The sequence below is a fragment of the Magallana gigas genome, chromosome 8, assembly GCF_963853765.1.
Source record: "Magallana gigas chromosome 8, xbMagGiga1.1, whole genome shotgun sequence".
Classification (NCBI taxonomy): Eukaryota; Metazoa; Mollusca; class Bivalvia; order Ostreida; family Ostreidae; genus Magallana; species Magallana gigas.
This window is the reverse complement of record NC_088860.1, coordinates 40,869,836-40,891,877: the sequence shown is the minus strand read 5'-3', so window position 1 is coordinate 40,891,877 and position 22,042 is coordinate 40,869,836. Positions and strand designations below refer to the sequence as shown.

Sequence of the window (22,042 nt, the reverse complement as noted above, 5' to 3'; positions counted from 1 at the left end):
AAATTTAATGCAGGCACCGTACTCGCCACGGTTTTCCGATTAATCAATGCTATTATTGGTGCGCATGCGCTTGGCCATCGTGCTTACTATGAATGTTTATAAATATTTTAATGTGTACATGTGACATATATGTTTACCAGTGCTGGCTATGCCTAATCATTATGTACTCCACATAAAATGTAATGTCCGCCATAATGTCTACATATGCACTTTCAGACTCCTGTCGCTTACCAGCCGTCTGTTTACCGCGGACCAAACACAGTAACATTCTCATTTCATTATGCGACATTCCTTGCTCATGCATGGATCTAGAGGGGGAGAGGGGGTCTGTGATTACACTCGATATCTCGAATACCTCAAAGTTTTTAAACAGTCCTATCTAGTTCAAGATAATGAAGCTTTACTATATAATGCCTGATAAAACTACTAATTACATAGGTAATCACAGATTACAAAGCTCACCGAGACGAGGCATCATCTTTATGAGAAATCACCTTTATGAGACCACCTTTATCATATTATATGAAAATCATCATTTATGATCTTGGATATTCATGGATTCCGTTTTGACACAATATCGTATATCATCTGTTAAAAAATTGTATGATAATCATATGTTCATATGTTTATCAATACAATAATATAAAATTAGAATTGCATCCTATCATACTTACAATATATATGTCACAGTTCATATTAATTTATTTATTTAATGTTCATCAGCGCGCATTGCTGATAGAACGCATTGCTGTATGTATGAATGAGTGCATGTGTGAATGTTGTGATAAATCATGTGGTTTTTTCTAATTTTTAGGATTAAATGACCAGGTACATGTATACATGTCTCATTGACCAATAACAGACGACTTTTAACTCATTAATATGCATGTTTTACTAACTTCGCTCACTCTATAAGCGCAAGTCCCGCCAAATCCAGTACCCACAGATTCTATCCTTTACCGCGCTAGTATCATTTACTGTTATATTCCATTCCTGATCTTCAATGATTCAGTTAATTATTCATTATTTGAATTCCTGGATACCTGGTAAGATCACTGTTAAATATATTATTGTAACATCATATTCAGTGATACTGTCGGTAAATCACCGGTATTATAATTGGGAAAACCATTGTGTTTGTAATTTAATTAAATATGTAGTACATGTAAGTGTCTCTAGTCATCGTGTGTGTGTTGTATTGTGAATGTGTTTTCTGTGTTTTTCTATGTTTCTTTTCATATATAATATAAAAGCAAAAGTACGAATCCAGAGATTTCGTTATTTATTTAACGACCCTGTGACATATATTATATAATACCATAAAAAACTGTAAAAAAAAATTTGTGAGATATGATAATGTAACGTATGATATGACATTGTATTGTGTTATACATTATTGTATTTGATCGAAAGCGAGAAGATTTGAAGGCGAGAGTGCGAAGTTGCGAAGGCGAAGGAGTGATAGTAGTATCACTTCTTCGCCCTCGCAACTTAGTACTTTCGTCTTCACATCTTCGCGCTTCGCTGTCGCATCTTCTATATTCTTCATATTGTTCATGAATTATACTTGCATTGAGGATTTCCACTATTACAAACTGCTGGGTATGCAAGTGCATCAACCAGAATTAATGATGAAACCAAAATTATGAAAAGTTGACTCCACTGTTAGGCATTATAACCAAGCTGAAGTTAGTAGGCACTGACAGCAGCCATTACGCCAGTAGAGGTGAATGGCCAATAAGGAAAATCGTCAAAGTACTGAGAGTACTCGTACAGAAAATATATTTTACTTTAACATCGGCATACTTTAGTAAGTTTAGTTGATATCAAGATGATTAAAGCATCAATAACATGGGCCCTAACCTCTTATCAACGCTTTAAGAAACAATCTTTTCTTATTATAATCGATCAGTTTTTATTATCTATTAAGATTTACTATAGTCAGGTACTCTTCACACATTTGCTCTAAAAGAATAAGGTCTATTCATGATCACAAATACAACATTACAACAAATGTTTAGAATTATGATGTTCATGTATAATGCAGAAGAAAACAAAACTAACGCAAAATGATTTTTTAAAAATCACCTTCCCCAAGAAATGTAAATAAGAAGTATTCATATTCCTACGTTACCTGCCCCTTAGTCTTTTTCCATAAAGATATATACGTGTATCATTTTTCGATTGACAATATTTTCACCAATGAATATTGATTAATATATTATTACAACAATTAATCCTTCATGATTATTGTTCGTTAATCATCACACAATATCCTCATTGTGTATTAATTTATTTTTCTTTATTTGCGTCATTTTGCGTTGACGAGAGAAGTAACGTAACTGTTAACAATCATTATTTTACGTCGAAAAATGACCCCCGGTCATTATTCTACGGGGGTCATTATTCTTCAATACACCGGCAAGGATGAAAATTAATCTAACAATTGATTTTATGTGGCCTGACACAAACAAGCTTTGTGTCAAATTTTAATTTTACATTCTTACCATTTCCACAGGCACGTAACATCTTTTTTGAAAGCAAAAACGGGGGAAAGGGTAACTGGATGCTACGTGCCCGATTCCATTAATACAAGAAATGGCAGAGAAAGGAATCAAGTTTTCCTAAACAACGATCTCGAACAATAACCTTGTTCCTACATAAAAAGATCTAAACTAGACACAAATTTTGCACTTTTCCCGCTAGCGACTTCGACCCTGCTCAAATGACCTTTTGTCAAGGTCATGCCACACCCTCAGGTCGTAAGCGATCTTTGTGAGAAGTAAGAGCTATCAATGATTCTCCAGAAGAAAGATATGGACCGGACACGCATTTTGCCCTTTTCTTCCCAATGACCTTGACCTTATCGAAAAGTCCTTGGGTCAAGGTCATGACACACCCTCTGGACATATGTACAAACGGACGGACAAGATGATTCCCATACATCCCCCCTCCTCCCTAAAACGTTGTTTGCGAAGGGTATAAATATATCATATAGTTCAACATTATGTTATATCAGCATACATTTAAAAACAAAAATGTTAAAAAGGTATTCACCAAGGCTATTTGAACCCAAAATATTATTTGTTTTCACTAATCCAGCACAAAGCCAGTGCTGTATTATGCGGTATAAAATACATGTAGTGTTTGAAACAATTGTTATATCTCTTGACTTTGAATTTATCCTCTAAAAATATTTTGAGAAAATACATAATTATTCATCTCTTCTTCGTTATTTTAATAAAAATTAATTTCAAATGTTTCACTGTGTCATTTTTACACGTTTCAAATTTGTCAAGAGCAGACCCAGAGACAACAAAATCATTTTTTAAAAAAACAGCTGTAAATGACCCATATTATAGTAAAACATTTTGCATTTTAACTTTTTTCTACCAATTCAATGCAACAGAAACCAAATAAGTTTATGATACCAAAAATGTGCAAAATAAATCACTGAAACTTCGCTCCCAGATTTCTGCCGAATCTACAATGTGCATCTTAAAGTGGCATGGTCACGATTTTGGCATAAAATTATTTTTCCGATTTTGATTTTACAATGCTTCAGTAAGGCGTTATATTAGGCAACCAAAATTTTAGTGTTATTGGTTGAGTTATAAGCGAGTTACAAAGCTTACAATTCTTTGCTATGTAAACAAAGCTTTTGTTTACATTTTGAATGTTAAAGTGAAAATCCAATTTTATACCTAAAATGTTTAATATCAGGAACTGTTTATTTATGCTTAAAATGAAGTAGAAGATAGACAAATCAGCTTGAAAGAGATATACTGACCATATGTAAACCAAAAAAGGGCACGAGCCTTGTTTACATGTCAAAGAATTGTGGGCTCTGTATCTTGCTTATAACTTATCGAATGACTCTCAAATTTCAATTGATCATTAGAAATGTATTCTTAAAGCATTGCAAAAAATAAAAACTGAAAAATAAATTTAAAAGAATCGTGACCATGCCCTTTGAAGCCCTTACTTTCTTTTTGCACGTGACACGTTCATCTTCGCCAATGCACAGTCTTATATTTATAGAGGTTTTCCCAGTTTATTGGCCCAAAAGTTTTGTTGTTGAGATATGCTAATTGTGTTGTATATATATATATATATATATATATATATATATATATATATATATATATATATATATATATATATATATATATATATATATATATCAGATTTAAATTACCAAAACTAGAACTCTTGGTAACCTGAAGGTTTCTTGTTTATTAACAACTTTGAAAAAAAAAAGTGTTCAGCTAAATTATTTTAGCTCAACGTCGACATAACAGCCCTAAATTTTTTAAGTGGGCTTAACTTGTCATATATATCATATAAACAAAACTACAATCAATGCATCAATTGTATCGCCTTGTGTATTGAAAACGGTGGCAGTTTCATCACAAGACTACAACATGTTCATGATCCAGGAATGAAGATTTACGGATAGGTCCTTTCCCTCAACAATATTTAACGGTAGATCAAAGTATTGTTCCTCCAAGAAAATGCAACCAAGTTCAAATATTTCTGGTCACAGGGAAGTACGTTTCCGATTGTACATTCGCGTCGAGAAAGCTCAAGAACTTCTACATCGACCAGAGAAATATAGTCTTGAACTTGAAATAGTTCCGGGAAAAGATATACATTAGAAGGACAGCTTCTAACACTTCCTTCGTTAGTGGATTGCAGATGATGAGCATTACACACATGTGCCACTTCGTCTAATTCTTTCTGAAAAAAAAATGTTTGATATCAATATTGCACTACCCCCAGACAATTGACAAATCGTAAATAAATACTGTAATATAAATATTATACAGATGCATTTAATTCGTTTGGTATTTTCTATAACTTATTTGTTAATAATTTGTCTGTGGAACTAGTATATTGCTTTAGATAATATTAAATTTTATATTCTACAAAATGTTTAACGTTGTGTATAGAACAGTAGCTTATTTATATACCTGAAGTAGTTTCATAAAACAAAACTGAAGCAGGTTAGTGTCCAACTTGTCACTCGTAAAAAGACCACGGCTCTGCAAATCTTTTAGTTCTTCTATCCAGGTTTGACAGCATTCTTCCTCAAAATACACCACCATGACAAATCAGAACTAAAATGATTACAATATCTTTGTATTGCAAGTCAAAATGGAAGTACTGGTGAATTAAGTTGTAGATTGTCTCCGGCAAGAAAATATTATGAATTAAAGTATTAAAGATAGCTAGCCCGCGGCTCATTAAGACAATTAAAAGTTGCAAGGACATCCAACTTTACATAATTTTTTTATGCACATACCGATGAATACATAAATATTACTTTATTCGAAACTACTCTCTAATTGCTTTAATTAAAATACTTACTTTATGTTCCATTCTGGTGCCTTTTCTAACTACTGATGATATGAGGGATATGAGCGATGAATGTATTAATCAAAACGTAATAACGAATTTCAAATCCGTTCGATCAGATTTTTTAAACCGAGAAAACGAATTACAATCCGAGAAAACGGATTGTATAAATCGAGAGAACGAATTGATAATCTGTGGGAACGAGTTAGTAATTCGTGATAACGGAATCTCAGTTCGAGAGAACGAGTTGATAATCTATGGGAACGAGTTGCGTAATTCGAGATCTCAAATTACTTTTTGCTTCTTAAAAAAATCAACATGTCCCTTCAGGGCTTTCGTAATCTCGTAATTACGAGAAAAGATCTCGTTATTACGAGTTAATTATCTCGTAATTACGAGAAAAGATCTAGTTTTGAAATGGCGCGTTTCATTATTCTATTCTTTTTATATAAAGTGTATGAACTACTGCAATGTCTATTAATATACACTTACTTAGCATGATCATCGTTTAAAACGCATAATTTGATATAAAATCGGACCAAGCAGTTTTAAAGAAATTTCAGAAGAATTAGCAAAGCAAATTGATTAAAAAATTCATTGAACTGTATGTCAATAATTAAGAAGGATACGTGTTATTTTTTTTCAGACTCCAAAATGTTTATATAAAATCAATTATTTTCAATATACATGTAGGTTGTGTATGAACATATAAAACACAAATTCGGGTAAATCCTGTGTATCCATATCCATGACTGAAACTATATAGTCATTAAAGTTATCTGTAACTAATAAAACTGTGTTTTTACGACTATAGGACTACCTGGTATTTACTTCGGAGTGGGATTATAATATATATAAGTTGAATAGAAAAATTACATAAAGTTCTTTCCTTTTATTAATACCAGATAAAATGTCGAAACCAATCATTTTGATATGTAGAAATTAATGAATAATGATCTTGTTATTTTTAAATATTGATCAAAATTGAATCAACGTTTCTGGAATGAAAAAGATAGACTTAAAGTGTGATCCAGTCGAATTCTTTTTCAGAAACGCACCATTTTATATAGATCTTTTCTCGTAATAACGAGATCTTTTCTCGTAATAACGAGAAAATTAACTCGTAATAACGAGAAAATTATCTCGTAATAACGAGATCTTTTCTCGTAATAACGAGAAAATTATCTCGTAATAACGAGATCTTTTCTCGTAATTACGAGATCTTTTCTCGTAATTACGAGATCTTTTCTCGTAATAACGAGATAACTAACTCGTAATAACGAGATCTTTTCTCGTAATAACGAGATCTTTTCTCGTAATAACGAGATAATTAACTCGTAATAACGAGATCTTTTCTCGTAATTACGAGACAAAAATATTTTTTTATGTGGCCCTATTCGGCTTTCGTAAAAACCCACCAACTTTGATTATATTAAATTTTTGAGTGAATCACAAAAAAATAAAAAAATAAAAAAAATGAAAAATTCAATTCTGAAATTTCAAGGTCGGGTTCGGAATACAATGACTTGTCGTCTGGAGGATGAAGATGGACTACCTTTTTACACAAAGAAATGCATGACTGTCTGGTACTTTATATCGTGTATAATTCATATTATTACTATATGGATTATTTTATGTTTCAACATTGTGCAGTCACTGTGTTATTTTCAAAAAAGCGTGTGTTGTCATACTCTTTCTTCTCGAGCACAGGCCTCTAGGCGCATAGGCCCCTCTAAATTGTATCCCCCATTAGTCCAAAATACTTGACATTTTCTGGCTTTTTTAACGATTTCGATATTTTGCATGCCAGGCACTTGTATCAACCCGAGACACAAATGTCCTCTGACATTGTTGTCTCGAGCATAATAATGTTACAGGGTGCAAATATGTGAAAAAGAATGTTTTATTATATTTATTACATTTTTAAAAACACCATTTTTGCCTGATTTGCCACTAAAAATATATTTCATTATAAAAAAGAAATTTGAGACTAAATTGTCTTTATCAATTTTACAGAGAACGTGAACAAACACAGGGAGTGCTATCACACTTAATTTTCTTAAATTGTTTTATCAATACCTGAAATATATCGCAATTAAAATTGGGTTGATTTCATAATAATTTAATTCTGGTTGTAACGCGCTTTCTGATTGGCTAAAAAATTATTTTATATCGTATAAAGAATGTTGCCTACGTAATAGTAAGACTAACGTCTAAAATGTATCAATACGCCTGACGTTACGTTTGAATTTTGTACAATTTTACGTCATTTTAAAGGTAAAATGACCGTTTATATATACAATGAAGAATAAAAAAATTAAATTATAAGCAATGAATTCAAAATTTATTAGTTTTATACGATATAAAATGGTTTGTAACAGTTTACGCTTTTTTATAAACCGCTTAGCGGTTTATAAAGCGTAAACTGCCCCAAACCATTTTATATCGTATAAAACAAATAAATTTTGAATTCATTCCTTAATAGCTAGTGGCATACGACCAATTCAGTTCAATTCAATTTAAGAACCATTTCTCGCCAGTGCATTGTTACCACATAAAATTACATACGAAAAATGACGTAACAATGCACTGGCCAAAAAATTGTACCTGGCGAGAATTAGTTAAACACCAGTACTATTAATAATTACATCACAAATCTGAACACAGTTACGATTACATTTTGATGACAAAGGCGATGTTACAAGATGATTCACTGCGTGTATCAGTGACTAGAGAAACACCATGTATCGTCACCCTTGCCTAGCGAAAATATCACAATACAGTTTTCATGGTTATAGTATGAATATGTAACAAATCTATATACCGGTACCTGGTAAGCAACAACTTTTTAACCCCCCCCCCCTCACTGGCAGCTGATTTCTTTTTTATTTGCAGTGCTTAATTGACCTTTAATAGCATTCTGAACTGTGTCCAAAATTGATTTAACTGGTGTTCTATAACTCCAAAGGTTTCAAATGCGCCAAAGTATAGATGCAATCAAGCGTAACTGTTTACATATTCTTGCCACTGGCCTACGTCGGTAAAAAACTTGTTGTGTACCTGGTGTATGTCTTTATTTAAAGGGTATATATATCAACTTAACCAGACATTTATTAAATGGCTTTTTGATATAAGTTCAGAGGTCTGTGCATTAAGGAGAGAGAGAGAGTCATCCACTTATTAGATACCATTAATGACATTTTTAACTTGTGTATTGAATACCATATTTAATAGTCAATATGTTGATTTCAAAATATAATTTCTTTGGTTTAAATTTTTATTAACGAAAGCTCACAAAAATACATTCAAAACATCATCATGTAAATATACTCACTATTTAATATCATTTTTCAGAAACATCTGATTAGTTCAGCAAAAAAACCCCCAGAAAAAACAACAAGGACCTAAATATATTAGACGTGGATTTTCTGAAGTTTGAATAGTTATCTGAGAAAACAAGGCTGTTAGAATATCACACACGACTACTCTAATTCTTAAGATTTAAAGGTAAGTAATGATAATTAGCTAAGACAGTTGGAATTCTACTTGGGTTAATATACCTGTACCACTCCTCTTTATAAGGAATGGGCCTCAGTCCTTTTGTGGCCTCGCTCCATTGCTGGTGAAGAATTGAGTGCTACATGTCCATTAACCTTTGTCATTAATACATGTAACAGAATTTTTGAATAACCACATGTAACATATAAATATATAGACCATTACATTTTTCATGTTAAAAAAACCCCCACAGATTGTTGACATGTTATAGATAAACTGTCATCTTGTATACATCTAAAAATAAACAGAGTTTGTTTACATGCAGTATGAATACTGAGTCATTTAATACACATGGTAACAATGACGTAAACACAGTCTATTTGTCTACATATACTATACAAGAATATTGACAGTCTACATGTAATATGAAAGAACAATTTGTTTATATATAAAATAACATATTATATAAACGCTCATAGTTTGCCAACATACAATAATTAAATACATGGAAACCTACATGTAATATAAATACAGTCAAACAATGTGTTTACAGCCAACAGATACGGTCAGGTTGTTTACACGTGATACATGTTTTATATGAGATATGAAGCTAATGATCATTGCAGAACATTGACATGGCCCTCTTGTTACATGTGTATCTGTAATTTATCTGCAATGCTGACTGTAAGTACAATATAAACACACAGTAATCCTATCTAATATACACCGTATATATTCAGATGTAAACAGTTTCTTTACATGTATGTTTTTACACACACAGTATGTAATGTATACTTGGTTCATTTGTTTACATCTAATTCATGCAGTTCATTGATTTACATGTAATATTGGATTTTCTTCACTCTACCTGTTCTTAACGCAGCCACAAAGAGGTTGTCTCTGGTGTCCACACATAAACCCCATAGACCACGTAAATGACAGTTGTCAATGTATCGGAGGAACTGTCCGTCCTGATCCAGGATGTGGATACGGTGCTTGTTATGGTCTGCTGTCAGGATCCGACCCTGGCTGTCTGTTGTGATGCCGTATGGACTAAATGATCCCTTGGTAGTAGGGGGAGGACCAGTGTAGGTAAACCGGAGTTTCCCGGCCTGATTGACCACCACTACTGCACCGGCTCTATAGTCTGACACACAGATATCTAGGTTCCTGTTCTCACTGATGTATTTATATCCACCAGATGAATAGAGAGGTTGTCCTTTGTCATCGTACTGAATACTTTGTTTCTCTGTGGAGCCAGAGTAATGCACAACTTTTGTTTGTTTATTATCATCACTGTTCATGACAACCAGGAGATCACCAGAGGAGGTACTACAGACACCGAGAGGTATCCACCCCCGTAGTCTGATCACTGTCTGTATCTGTGTATTCTTCACTATGTTCACAGTGCTATCATTGTAATCAGTATAAACTAGATCCCCACTCCTTGTCACTGCTATGTCCTGTGGATACTTCCCTGACTTGGTTTGGATGGACTCCACTAGTTCTCCCTGCAGGTTGTAGAGTTTCATCTTGGTGTCCCTACCATGCGTCCATACTTCTGTATCATTCAGACACGTCACACCATATAGACCTTCATACCCTGTGTCTATAGCTGTGATGACCTGGGGTACATCCATCAGTGACCGGTCTGGGGGAGAGGACTCGGCTCCCTGGGGCAGCATTCTGTAGTCTTGTTTCTCTGCTGTAAAAGATAATGCTGACAGAGAACCAAACTGTTCAATCAGCTGATCTATGTGGATTTTCTGTGGCCTAAAGTTTGGTAAGGACACTTTTATTTTAGGAGGCAATCTTCTGAATTCAGCGTTCCTTGATTTGTACTCGGAGACAAGGCAGACATCTTTGGAGTTCAGTAACTTCTTCAGTTCAGCAATGGTCTGTGTGATTTCAGAAATGGTGTGTGTGATTTCATCTTCCTGTTTATCCAGGATTGGCAGGTGTTTGGATTCCATTTCCTCCACGTTAGATTTCAGGTTTGTGATAATGGTGTCTATTTCTCTGTGCCAGACTTCTCCTTGTTTGTCAATTGCTGTTGTCAATTTCCGGGAGTTTTTACTCAGATCAACTTTCTGCACTGGGATGTTGGATGCAATTTCTTTATATTTAGGATAAAGGGATTTTTCTAATTCTTGCAAATCTTTAAGCAACTTTTCTGATTTGCTTTCAAAAGTTTTTAAAATATCAACTGGTTTATGTCCTAAATGTTCCCCAGAAATACACTGTGCACAGATAGGAATGTCACATTGTTCACAGTGGAGTTCACATTGTTTGGTGGGGTGTTTCCTACACTTGGGATAGTTCAGAGTGGTTAAGTATTGTTTTAGTGGCACCACATTATGGACTTTAGAGGAATCAGAGAAATGATTCTCTACACAGTCTTTGCACAGGTGTATATGACAAACTTCACAGTACATGGGGGCCACAGAGTACTGACACAGGGTGCAGCGTACAACATCCTGGGCACTGGTCCTGGGGTCCATCGTCGGCGGACTTTTTCTTTAAAATCTAGGAGGGCATTTATCTGAACAGAAAAGAATAATATGAAACATGTAAATACATATTATATAGAAAATGTAATTACACATAATATGGGACATGTAACCATGCATGTTGAAATTGCACAGACAGATTCACAAGTATATTAAAAATGCATTGAAACAATTTTAGGCAGTACATACATGTAAATGTCATGTATTTTGAATGTTTAATTGTATTATACATGTACATTAAATGTACTAATATTTAACATGTTATTTTATTTGAAGGTCATAGTGGATCATAAAGGTTTTTGTTAACTGTTTTTTTTATCTTTTAATGTTTATATTCAGCAAAAAGACTATGCAAATTTCAAATTAATTTTAAGTCAGTTGAAGAACTTACTCAATTTAAATTCACTGGTAAACTAACAAACGTCACAATCCAACATGGCGGGATCTGGATGTTTTATCTAAGTTCGGTCCCTTAGCTACCAGTTAAAGTTGCAACATTTTCTGCATGTCCACAATCTACAAGTAGACAACATATTGTTGTCCTTTGTCAGCACAATATACCAGCAATTTGTTCTCAGGTATTGAACTCTGGAATTAAGGTTGTAGAAAATAAGTGTCATAGGAATCATCATGTCAGATGGTCTTTGTCCATTAATCAGTATCATCTTTTCATAATGTATTACAGTAAAAAATATTACCTACTTGTACAAAGGCTGCCAGAATTTATTATTTTAGAACAACTTCCACCATGAAAAACTTCAAAAATCCAACATGGTGGGTCGCAGGTGTTTATTTTCCTGGTCCACCTACCTGTACAGGATCACGTGATTCAGATTTAAATGTCAGGTACACACCTGTAATATGACAAGGACAGATAAATCAGATATCTGAGTACTCTAGAATCTAGGTCACATGCACATTGTTAGGAGGTTTAATAAAGAAATAGCATTCTTTATTTGATGAAAATGTATGTAGATACATATACAATATTAAATCTTTTAGCTTAGCTATAGTTTTTTATTAAAATGAATTCATTGACAAGAAAAAGTTGTTGTGTGTGTGTGAGGGATTTGGGGGGGGGGGGGTTAAATTGGAATTACCTTGTCTGATATCTAATAATCAGCTTACAGTACCTTAGAAACACCAATTTATGCTGAGGCTACATGTGATAAAGCTGGTGTGGTGTAATGGTGCACACATTCTATTGTCAGAATGAAGAATGGGTTCAAGTCCCATCATCAGCTAACAAATATAGAGAAATACCTGCATAGGCATGTGTACCCAAATGATTATTATGAGTTTGGAGGCTAAACTAGCATACCAACATGTTTTGAAGAGTTATGGATATTAGATGTATACACTTGTTATGGGGGCAATGGCAATTAATAATTTTGCACCAAAGAAAGAAGTATTTTTCCAAAGAATAGAGAGAGGAATGATGGGCTAATCAAAATTTATTTTTACTTTTTTTGGTCTTGAAAGTTTTATAACTCATTAAATTAATATAGAAAACTGCTGTAGCAATATATTTGTAGCATATATATGCAAAACAAAAATGAATTGATGCATTTTTTAAAACAATTCTATGGCAACATTACTCAGGTTAATAAATTACCGGGAACAGTCAAGTAATTCTGTGAAACTTGTTATATTGAGGTGACTCTCTACACCTTGAAATGTTTTCTCAAATTTACTTTATTATAAGATAGATAGCATAAAGTATAAGTCTTGATGTAATGAGGTACCTGAATCCCAGACTGCAATTGAGAAAGGGTGGATTATAAAAATTTTCAAGCAATTATTTACATGTAAATTAACATGTTTCATTTGAAAAAACCACCAAAAAAATAGTATTACATTGCAATAGAATTGTACAGTTTGGGTTTTCAAACTTTTAAAAAATAATCACTATATGTAAAAAAAACCATGAATACATTGATTGTATTAAAGATTCAAATGAAGTAGGCTTCTATGGGGTGTTAATTTTCAAATTTTAAAGTTGCAGTAAACAAAAAAGAAAGAGATTTTCAAAGATTTTTATCCCCCCCCCTCCGAAAAACAAAGTTTGGAGGAGTGGGTGTTAATCGTTAATATGAATCACCTTGTCCGTTTGTCTGTCTGTGCAATCAAGTCCAGTCCATATCTTTCTTTAGAAGAACATTGGAAGTTCTCACTTCACACGATTGCAAAGATTGGTTATGACCTGGTGTGTCATGATTTTGACTCAAGGTTATTAGGGTAAGTTCAAGGTCACTTGAAGGAAAAATGCAAAATCTGTGTCCAGTGTATTATAAATCTGTCTTATGCAGAATCATTGAAAGTTCTCATTTTACCCAAAGATTGCTTATGACCTGAGGGTGTTTCATGATTTTGACCCAAGGTTAAGTTCAAGGTCATAAATTGCATAGAAATCTTACAAATTTTACCAGCATTGTAGTCCATTGAAGGAGGAATTTAAACATTTTCCCCAATATATTTGAATGTTGTACTTTCAATCCTTTCTTGGGGCCCCAATATTAACCTGGAGTCTGTGGTTTTAATCACACAAATTGTAATAATCGCAGTTCTTATGTGTTTCTAGATTCAACTTTGACCCCTCATGGGATCCCAGTTTTGGCCTGAGAGTCATTGTTTAGAGTATGTACAACCAATACTATCTGAAGATGCTTGCGTAATATTGAGTCATCTCTTAAATTGTAACATTGTATTTCTAGAGAAGATTTATAAACATTATCCATTTCAAAGTTGAACTTTGAACCCCTCTTTAGAATCTCCATTATCTGAGGATACTTGACAATGTGTAGTAATTCTACAATTAGCATGTTTGTTCTTCAGAAGTTTTAAATCATTTTTATATATATTTTTATATTGAAGTTCAAAATGTTGAGACCCTCTTGGAGCCCCAGTATTGACCTGTTTTAGTGTTGGTGTATTAATACATGTATTGGTGTTTCTTGTAGAAGGGTTCCCGAGAAAATGATTTTTAAGACACACACTTTATTTCAAATTATATGCCTGTTGCAGTACCAAGTTTACACCTTAGAATCAATTTGGCAGTACAGAGTTATTTCCCTTTTCATGAAATGGAAAATGAAAAAAATCATATGTACAAAATTGTTTTATTTGAAGAAAAAATATATCACAACACTTCAGAAAAAATTGCAGCATTTAGAAATAAATATCCAAAAACGTGAAAATAGAACAATGCATATAAAAAGTTTACAAAAATCTCTATGATGATTATGCAAATATTTTGAACAGATCTATGTTTAAACAGATACACTACACAAAATACATGGATATGCGTGGAAAGTATAATTATATACAAAAGTTGCATTTAGAAATACCCCACTGGGGCATTTTGCATAGTGCATTTGAATATAAACCTTCAATATGTATATATTTGAGTCAAGTTACTTAGATCGTCATGCTAAATTGAGAAATTGTCCTCCATCTATCAAATCCTACTTCAAATCAATTCATCAAAAGTATGCACCTGGTATCTTGTTCAACTGATATGCATATCTTTATCTAAATATTAATTTCTTGATAAGATTGAAGAATCTAATAAACATTAGAGGCCACTTTAACATATGCAGAAAATGTTACGTTTTAAAGGAAAAGAGTCAGGTTAAAATCTTAATAATTGCTTTTTAGTCTTTGATACATTCTTGTTTTAAATGATTGTCGTTAACTTCTTGGAAATGAGCATAGTTTATTCTGTCTCCAGACCTAAATATTGTTGCAAATGTCTATTGCTGTTTGGCGATGAACCAGATTTCATTGTGTCTGTTGAGGAATCGGAATGGACTGTCATAACCGGCAGTGTAGGAGAACTCAGTGTGGTATTTACTGGTGTCCCCGATCGCCTGACCGAGCTTAATGGCCTCTTTAATCCACTCCTTAATGTCTCTAACATATCCACCAAACGACCTAAAAAAATGTGCAGGCATATGAAGAATTTCAAGATGTAAATTCTTAAGGTAGATAAGTTTGCAGTTTTATCTTTCAATAAAAAAATCATACCAACAATATTTAAGAGCGTGTGCATGTTTGTGTGTGTGAGAGAGAGAGCTAGAGAAAGAGAGAGAGAGAAAGAGAGAGAGTCCAATCACTGATGGGCCAGTGATAGCTCACAGCATCTAGTAAACTTTTGAGTATATTTTGCTTGAGTTAGATTTGGGGAAAATGGTTTTTTTTATAAGAAAGTACATTTTTTACCAACAACATTTATGAGCGTGTGCATGTGTGTGTGTGTGTATGTGTGTGTATGTGTGTGTGTGTGAGAGAGAGAGAGAGAGAGAGAGAGAGAGAGAGAGAGAGAGAGAGAGAGAGAGAGAGCTATCACTGATGGGCCAGTGATAGCTTACAGCATCTAATAATTTTTTGAGTATATTTTGCACGTAATTAGATTTGAGAAAAATGTTTTTATTTATAAGTAAGTACAATTTTTTAGATTTGAAACAAACAAAATCTTAGGTGTTGAATCAAAAAAGTGTTATACAGTTGTTGCAGACCAAGCATTATTATACCTCAAATTTTTGAAAATGTCCGATTGATTCTGAATTATTTCAATGAAATTCTCTATGGTGCTTTACGAAGTACATGTACTTGTCCATTTTGAGATATTAGCAATCAAAGATTTAGACTTCTGCTCCTTAAAACTCTGAATGACGTAATGCTTGAGAAATCATTTAAATTAACATTCAGGACACCCTGCGATGAACATTTCATTGAGAAAATGCTCAATTATAAAAGTTTGAAAATTAAAATTTTTCCCGAAACTTGGTGATCAATGAAGTCCAGACCCCTGACTAATAAAAATGGTCTATCCACTTTCAATAATTCATTATTTATTCTTATTTCTAGAGGGGTAAAAACTACAAAACACCTGATTCAAGATTCAGTCTTGGAGCTATGTTGTTATTTTAATTTTCATACTTTTAATTTCCATTCATATTAATTTTCATATCGATGCAGTTATTGCAAACCAGAAAAATTAGGTGTAAGTGAATCATGTGATGCGCATGTCGAAAGAAAGCTGAGTTGTAACTAAATTAAAGATCTATCATAAGTTTTTCAATGCAAGTTTTTAATCTTTATAATATTATTTAGTAATTTAAAATTTCATATATTTTAGCTTTTAAATCTTAATATTTTTCTGTACGTATTTATTTACAAAGCTTCTCTTTTTAAGGAGATCAATTAAGTTTTAAATTTGGCCCAACTATCTTGTCCACATAAAACCTAGTTTAATTCTACTCACTGTCAGTGTTGGTTCCACTGATGTATCTAAACAGTCTCATGAAGTTGGTACTGGAGGCCTTACTGTAGTCCACTCCTGCTGTGTTAGTGGACATCCAGCTTGATGCACTGTACTGACGTAGCTCATATTCCTGACAGTCAAAACACAAGCTGTTATCATGGTTAAATACCTTGAGAGTCTTCAATATAGTATTCTGGGGTCAGTTTCTAAATGCACCTATTTTGAAAATCATTAACATCCAATGCAGTACATGTATATGACTGTAAAGGACTTTGTTAAATTTACCTAAAAAATTAATCATATTTAAATTTGGCAGCATTCTGATTATTATCTTATGTAATTTTCTATCATACATACACACCATATAAACAGGTCCCGCACAATCTCCTGATTTAGTTATATAGCTTCAAACAGCTATATAACTTAATAAAGCTGTTCAGAATAGCTTTATAAAGCAATGTATATGTATATGCAGTTTTTCACAAAAATGTTAATCATCAGAAGTATCCAAAAAATTGCAAGTTAATTACAAATTAATTGAAAAAAACACCCCTAATTAAATTTAGATATAACACTGTTACTTTTGAACACTTTTAAGCAAATAAATATATTTTTATTGTCTGGGTAACTGTCCACCACCTTGTGTGCACTGAGGTGTGGATGAGTATAATTTGTTTACATTGTGCTGAATAATTACCAATCAATTGTTTTGTTTACCATAACTGGCCTTTCTTTATATTTCATTCAAGAAGTAACTGTAATGTCATCAATCAGTTGCCCCAAAACTTTTAAAACTTAAAGGTGAAATAACACATCGTCATAAAAATGGCTGACCTCCGATCGAAACGATATTTTGTTTTATTAAAAGGATTTTATCGACGGCAACTCATAACTTACTTCGTAGCTGGTGGATATAGTGTCGGGCTTTCCGATTTTACCGATTGGGGCTTTTGTTGTTATTCATTTTTTATCCCCGGTTTGCAACATTTTCGCTTATTTGACAAATGTATAGTTTATTTATCATTATATCTTTCATAATCAAATAATTTACGGTTAATTTGAATGACTTTTTCAGGTGTCTTATTCCACCTTGCAGGTGTCATAACAGTATTTCACTGAAGGTTCACGTCAAAACATGGCTGAGGCAAAATAATTCCCGAATTTTCCTTTGAATTCGGGGCGTTTCCGCACGCGACAGGAGCTGATTTTTTTTATGAGATAAAAATCAATGTGTAAGAGGTCAAACTATCCCAGTTTTGTAATGATGCGAGGTCATTTGAATTTTTGATGCGTGTTGTTTCCGGAGGAGGTGAAAAGGCTCGGGCTTGATTTTCAAGCACATGTGTAACTTCGAGGTAAACAAAGTCTCACGCCTTGCTGGATGCACGTGTGTATTTTGCTAGAAAATTGTAAATGAAGCGTTGTATAAAGAGATATCAAAAGGATTTTCCCAGAAGTTCGTTTTGAATTTTTAAACTGTATGTAAAGTTTTGCAATTATGGTAGAATATATAGTAAAATTTAATACTGTAGTGACACTTGCAGTGCAAAGTCTCTGAAAGAGACACTAATTCATGATCGAGTAATCTGTTCATGCATTGTTAATAGAGCAGTTCAAAGGTGAAATCTATTACTGAACTAAAGTGTAATTTTGTTAACATGCTGAAAAATATACATTTAAGAGAAATGTATGACAAAATAGCTAAATCAAGCTATTCTAAATAGCTTTATTAAGCAATATAGCTTTTTCAAGCTACATAGCTAAATCAGGACATTGTGCTGGACATGTTTACGTCCCTGGATCATTTCCACCAAGCAGTAAATATTTTTTTTGCCCCTCCTTTACAAAGCATGAACCCTATATACTTCATTAATACTTACATTCATTGCATTTAATTGCTGGAAGTTAATATATCACAGTTCAAAATATCAATATTGAGATATAGACAATATAGTGTCCTATTCATTCATTTGTCGATGCAGGTTTCCTGAATTTATGACAAATCAGTGGTTACAGACATTTATTGTTCCTGGTACACCTACCGGTAGGAGGACTCTAAAATGTAGGTCCCAAGAGGTTTAGACCCTTAAAAGATAAGACGTTTATATTTTAGTTACTGGATAATACCCCGCGCAAGCGCGGGAATTAACTCTTTCGCAGCAGTTCAAACAAAAAGTACGGGAAATGTGCATTATGACATCACAGTATATTACAAACCTCGAAAGTACTTATTAATCTATTTATTACTAAAATTAACTTATACTAATCTTTTAATTAAAAACAACAAATGCTATTACTTACAATTTTGATGTCCGTTATATCGTACACACTGAAAAATAAGCGAGATGTCGTTCTCGCTGTACTACAAAATATGACGTCATATGCTTCAAAATGACGCATTAAGTTAAATCATTGAAGGCTATCGTGCAGTTTTATAGCGAAGAAAAATAAATGTCATACATTAACGGAAAAGTATAAATGAATATTTTGTTTAAAATTATTATTAGTAGAATGCTACTTATATAGTCTTATTTACATTTTGTTAAAAGTATGCATCGTTTAAAGAAGCCACCTCGGTTTTGTATAAAATATCGTATAATATCTAAAATCTGAGTACCTAAATAAATCACTTCATTGCAAGGGCATACACTTACCTAATCCCGACAAACTTGAAATATGCTATGTAACTTAAAAACTTCTACGATCCTTGTAAAATCTTACAAATTAATTATTTTTTAATGAAATTAACCCTGTGACCTTCAAAATTATACAACATATGCATTTTAAATTACGGTTTCTACTAACAAATATTCTTATCTTAAAAAAATCGCACCGTTTTTCAAAATCTACGATATAACATCAAGTTATTTCATAATTCAGTTGTGAATTTTGACATGATTATGCCCTTGCAATATTGAATTTTTTTAATGACCTCAAAACCACAAATACATCTGCTTGTACCATGCGACTGCCATATCACGTGACCACTATGAACATAAAATATTGTACTGTTATATATATATTTTAGAAATATATTGCATTTGAGTGACTGTTATTGATTTTATAAAGGACATGCCAGTTTAACTAAAGTATACGTGTTTTCATCACAAAAATATTGCCCATATTTTTATTGACCGCCTTAACTGTACTGCGTTACACATTGTGTTCATATAATGCTTTATATGTTGAACCATATTGTTGTTCATGTTTGTATATACTTTGTCCGATTTCTTTAAAATTGAAATAAAAAAAACTGCATTGTTGGATATTAAGAAGAGCGGGCATGGATGAAAAATCTAAACTGAAAGGGATAATAAATACATGTACGTGGCGGTAATCCTGTTTCGTGCAGCTGACTGAAAAAAAAAATAAACTCGTTAGATGTATTTATTTCAAATCAGTGAATGGGTATTAAGTGTATTTCTCTATTTTGGGTTCTTTTGGTCAATTTTCAATATAATTTGTTTTACTCTCCAAAATAAAAATTTCAGATAAAAAAAAAATCTAGAAGGGGGGGGGGTGGTCCCAATAAACTTATTGACGTAGAATACAATGATCTGTTAATTAAAGTTTAAAATAAATGTCGATTTACAACCAACCTGTAGTGGTATTAAAGATATGAAATTAAAACACGGTAGGTTATGCATTATTAATGATTTGCATGCATTTTTCAAACCAAAGTTGTCAGATTCTAAGTATCTGGCCAATGGTTAATCGCCCCGGCTACTCTTTCCGCCATGATGTCAATTAGTCAACCCGGTTTGGGCAAGTCCAATCCAAGGTATCTGCCCGCTATGCATGATGAACGTGTCCTACACTTTCGTTGATTAGTCAATCCGCGTTCTTGGATACCCAGTTCTGGAAAGTTCTCAAGCGAATGTGTATCAAAACTAATATTGCCCACTAAAGAAACGAATTGACTCATTTTATTTATTCAACATTTGTCCAATTTTAACTTATATGTTTTCTCCAAATAGACTCACAGTTAATATATTCACTCTTTACGCAATCGTTCAATATAATTTCATTCCAAGTATTTATTTTGATGCAAAGTATCCCTGACTTGGATCTGCCTAAGCGTGTCCACCACCATGATCTAATTTTTGCTTTTTCGGGCATGTTTATCAAAAAAGAAAGTAGAAATTTGATAATTTCACAATAATAACTAATCAGTAAAATTCAATTATACCTTACAGACTTCATCTAACATGTATTCAAATACCAAATGTGTAAGCAAGTATTCATGTAGTTTATTTGCCAAATGCCTTAATTTATAAGTATAGATTTTTTTTCTCTTAATAAATTTTCTACAAATACACAATGAAAATTAGAAAGAATTCTATAACCTGCATCTTATAATTATTTAATTACTTTAATATCGAATTATTCTATGATTCTACATATATTTACTTATGCATGCTTATGTTGAGAAAAATTTTGTATCATAAAAACTCTTCACTAATTTATCTTTGGTGTTTGTTTTAGAGAGCCTACAATGAACGAGGAAATGTGTTTTCGATTCGATATCATCAAACAAGTCCTTCTTTGCCCTTCCTGCCGCCGGAACATGTCGAGGAAACTACCTCGACAGAAAAGCGAACAATGATCAACTATAGATTCGGCCTTAATGGAGTATGAGTGGCGTTCGTGGATCTTCAATCCACCCTTCTCCATTAGGATTTGGTCTGTGTTCATTCAACGACTTTGGTTTGTTGGTTTGAACATATTTTATTGCATAAACATGTTCTAACAAGGTTCTTACCAAGTATTATAATTTACAACTGTATAGTAGTTAAGAATGGAAAGTACATAGAAATGGATATTACTTATTACACAAACGTACATGTATTTAAAAACAGCTCTTTTTGAATTTGGTCTAGGCAGTAAGACTAAAATTACGAGGATCTACCACAATCTCTGATAAATCTTTGAACTGCTAAGAAATGCGTTGGTTTGAATTGACATCTAGGGATTCATCTCCCCACAAAAGTAAATGACAATTATAATAATGTTAATTTGATTTAAATTAAAAAGGTTTGAAAACAGTTCAGTTCGTGCATCGGTATATTTCTAGCAACGACCTTGAAGGTTGGCATAACCGAATCAACAGCAGGGTTAGCCCCGCATGGGAAAAGTTCCTTTCTATTTACTCCTATAGGGTAACTGTACAGCGAGGCAAAGAACATCCAACTGATAGCCAGAGATTCTGTCGATCCGAAAGGAAAATGGAAAGAATCCACCAGAAAAAGATAAAACAAGATGAATGGAAAGTTTAAAGGGGCATGGTCACGATTTTGGTCAAATTTTATTTTTGTTTTTATTATTTGCAATGCTTTAGGAATGCATTTCTAATGCTCAAATGAAATTTGGGTGCCAGTCGTTAGGTTTTAAGCAAGACACAGGGCTCATG

The 22,042-nt window shown here is 33.0% G+C and overlaps 2 protein-coding genes across 6 annotated transcripts; both read right to left on the bottom strand.

Moving 5' to 3' along the window:
- Positions 1–8,626: 8,626 nt before the first annotated feature.
- LOC136270705 (E3 ubiquitin-protein ligase TRIM71-like) lies at positions 8,627–12,206 on the bottom strand. 4 transcript variants are annotated; one of them, XM_066069128.1, is made up of 3 exons: positions 12,069–12,206; positions 11,758–11,954; positions 8,627–11,398 (listed from the first exon to the last, which is right to left on the bottom strand). In XM_066069128.1, exon 3 carries the CDS (start codon positions 11,355–11,357, stop codon positions 9,693–9,695), a length of 1,665 nt encoding a protein of 554 aa, XP_065925200.1. In that variant the 5' UTR covers positions 11,358–11,398; positions 11,758–11,954; positions 12,069–12,206; the 3' UTR covers positions 8,627–9,692. The 4 variants fall into 4 exon arrangements, with proteins under 4 accessions (XP_065925200.1, XP_065925204.1, XP_065925201.1 ...); XM_066069132.1 differs by having other exon boundaries at positions 11,789–11,954; XM_066069129.1 differs by having other exon boundaries at positions 12,065–12,187.
- A 2,262-nt stretch (positions 12,207–14,468) lies between these two features.
- Positions 14,469–18,631, bottom strand: LOC117689711 (uncharacterized). Of its 2 annotated transcripts, none has more exons than XR_004601918.2 (3): positions 17,530–18,049; positions 16,633–16,762; positions 14,469–15,299 (listed from the first exon to the last, which is right to left on the bottom strand). XR_004601918.2 is itself a non-coding variant. In XM_066069797.1 (3 exons), exons 1-3 carry the CDS (start codon positions 18,516–18,518, stop codon positions 15,082–15,084), a joined length of 354 nt encoding a protein of 117 aa, XP_065925869.1. In that variant the 5' UTR covers positions 18,519–18,631; the 3' UTR covers positions 14,469–15,081. The 2 variants fall into 2 exon arrangements, 1 of the variants encoding a protein (XP_065925869.1); XM_066069797.1 differs by lacking the exon at positions 17,530–18,049 and adding an exon at positions 18,513–18,631.
- Between the last annotated feature and the right edge of the window lie 3,411 nt (positions 18,632–22,042).